The 2845-nt window shown below is 45.7% G+C and overlaps 1 protein-coding gene across 1 annotated transcript; it reads left to right on the top strand.

Annotated features, from left to right (window-relative positions):
* Positions 1-1262: 1262 nt before the first annotated feature.
* Positions 1263-2554, top strand: tnnt2c (troponin T2c, cardiac). Its single transcript, XM_050036777.1, has one exon. The coding sequence runs from the start codon at positions 1359-1361 to the stop codon at positions 2154-2156; it is 798 nt and encodes a 265-aa protein (XP_049892734.1). The 5' UTR covers positions 1263-1358; the 3' UTR covers positions 2157-2554.
* The last annotated feature ends 291 nt before the right edge of the window (positions 2555-2845 follow it).

Below are 2845 nucleotides of genomic sequence, written 5' to 3'. Positions count from 1 at the left end.
AATGTGAGTCAATGGAGCAAAGCTGTGTTGTTGTCAGACCCTGGTCTGAGCTGGCTGATGCTATGCTATGATTGGCCAGTCTGCATTCGTGGGGCGGGACTTAGCAAAGGGTCAATTTATTGCCTTAAGGAGTCAGTCAATGACGATATACAACAGTCAGTAAAACAAGTTTTTCAACAATTGTGAATTACTGCAACCCCAAGAGGTCTTAGAGCATACAGTCATGCATGTGCACATAGAATATTAGGCTGACGGGTCCAGTAGTTTGAGGTATTAGCTGTGGACAAACAGGTACACACACCAGCAAACGCATGACATAACAAGCGTTAATACAGCCTGCATTTAATTTTAACAGGTTTACACAATGTGTATTCACAGTAGGTATTAAACTAAAGAAAGCATATGGCGGGGAACAAATCATGAAATCCAATCACAATCCTCCCCATTCCCCACTCCTGAGTAGTACAGAAATGAGAGATGAGCATAAATTCAGGCTCAATATTAAAAGAGAGGGGGAGAGATGCCCATGTTAAAGGCAGTTTCAGAATAATGGGGTACTTTATCAGAGTATACACTGACAGAAATTCTTTACAGTGTTTTTAACTCACTCGAAATTGTTAGGTTGTTAATGCTACAGGGTGCATGCTATTCAAGCTAGTGGCTCATTTTGGAAAGTGTGACAGCTGTAACTTCCCGTCATTAAAACCCTCACTGCCACTGATGTATTTAAGAGATTGCAATCGTGCTTTGTTAATGGAACTTCTTAAACACCACAGTGGCTTTTAAACTATCACAGTGGATTAGCGAGTTCCCCAACTTGTGGATGTTGTGACATAACCACTGACTGGATGATCCGTATGGTGACAGGGAGCTTTCTCTATTTATCCACTATATTTCTGCTTCCACATCTCTGCCTGTCTGCGCCAGTGGCTTTAAAAGTATGGATGTTATTTGTTCTGGACGATACTCCGTGTTGCTTTGTGGGCCTGGACAGCACAAGTGTGTGTGCGCATCTGTTGCGTCTCTGAAATAGTCTCTCATCTTGTCCTTACAAAGGAATGAGGAGGCGCTGCAGGGTTAGAGCTGAGAGCAGGGGGGGACCTACAGGGGATAAGTGGGGGTGTGCGGCTGACAAGGTTTGGTGAGGAGAAAATAGACTATTCCATCTGTCTCAAAATCTGCCCTGCTGCTGACCCACACTCTGGAGACTCTGGGCAGCCTGTGGTCACATGGTGAAGGCAAACCCATAAAAACCCCCAAGCTGCACGTCAGATAACTCCAGTCATCTCTTGTGCGTGAGACACCAGCTGGTCTTGGTGTTCATCATCTCTTCCCTAGAAAGCCTCCGAGGTACCATCATGTCAGACACTGAGGAAATTGTGGAGGAGTACGAGGAGGAATTTGAAGAGGAGCAGGAGGATGAAGCAGATAAGAAAGACAAGCATGCAGAGGAGAATGAGCAGGAGGAGGACTCCAAATGGCGGCCTAAGTCAACTTATGTGCCAAATATTGCTCCTCCAAAACTCCCTGATGGTGAGAAGGTGGATTTTGATGATCTGCACCGCAAGAGGTTAGAAAAGGATTTCAACGACCTCCAGACCCTGATCGAGTCGCACTTCTCCACCCGCCAGAAAGAAGAGGAAGAGCTGGTTGCACTGCGTAACCGTATAGAACGCCGTCGGGCCGACAGAGCAGAACAACAGCGTGTCCGCACGGAGCAGGAGCGCGAACGCCAAGCACGTCTGGCTGAGGAGAGGGCGAGGCGCGAGGAAGAGGCAGCCAAACTGCGTGCTGATGAAGAGGCGAAGAAGAAGAAGATATTCACCAACAAATCCTTTGGGGGCTACCTGCAGAAGGTGGACCAGAAGAAGGGCAAGAAGCTGACGGCACGGGAGGAGAAGAAGAAGGCCCTGATGGAGCGCCGGAAGCCGCTCAACATCGACCACCTGAACCAGGAGAAGCTGGCGGAGAAGGCGCAGGACCTGTGGCAGTGGCTCCACCAGCTGCACGCCGAGAAGTTTGAGCTGGCTGAGAAGCTCAAGAGGCAGAAGTACGACATCTACGTGCTCAGGAACAGAGTCAGCGACCACCAGAGGGGCTCCAAAGCATCCAAGACCCCCCGCGGCGCCAAGGGCAAGACTGGCTCCTGGAAGTAGACTGGACAGCTGTTTCCGGACTATTGGGCTCCTATTTCCAACTTGAGTCATAAAAGCTAACCCAGGGATTGTGCGTGGATTTGAGGGGAAGGCAGAAATATATGAAGTTAACAAAGCCATAATATCTTGAATGATGTATAAATATCTGATTGCTCTAATTTAATGATGCTGATATTCACTCGTGGTGTGGTTAAAGACCTTATTAAATCTAATGGAATGTGTGGTGGTGTTGATTTCACTGCAGTATGCAGTGCTTTGTGGTTGTTTTTATCTTTGTATGACAACTGTATTTTCAACTGTACAGTTGTCAAGGATTTGTTTTATTTGCCCACAAACTCAAAGTCTTCAAAAAAAAGAAAATTTCATTTATTTCGAATAAATCAGAACATATTTTAATATCTTTGAGTCTAGTGACATTATTTCAGTAGATGTGAATAATCTGCCTCAAAGATACAATTGGTAATTTTTAGAAAAATACATTTTTGTCATACTTGCTGAAACTGTAACTACATCCACGCAGCAGTGCATGAGACAGATCATCTATTAAAAAAAATCATGTCTCTCATATTTGATCAGCGCAGCCTAGTTTAACAGTTTGACCGCAGCAGTGATTGACATGATTTACAGCTGCTGCGTAGAGACTCCTCGGCTCTGATTGGTTGTTTTTATGTGCAGTCATGCCATTAAAA

The sequence above is a fragment of the Epinephelus moara genome, chromosome 23 (assembly GCF_006386435.1).
Source record: "Epinephelus moara isolate mb chromosome 23, YSFRI_EMoa_1.0, whole genome shotgun sequence".
In the NCBI taxonomy this organism is placed as follows: domain Eukaryota; kingdom Metazoa; phylum Chordata; class Actinopteri; order Perciformes; family Serranidae; genus Epinephelus; species Epinephelus moara.
Note: the sequence above shows the minus strand (reverse complement) of the source record. Positions and strands in the feature narration are given on the sequence as shown.

Excerpts from the sequence above, each read along its gene's own strand:
- tnnt2c (XM_050036777.1), top strand. The coding sequence starts at position 1,359 with ATGTCAGACACTGAGGAAATTGTGGAGGAGTACGAGGAGGAATTTGAA.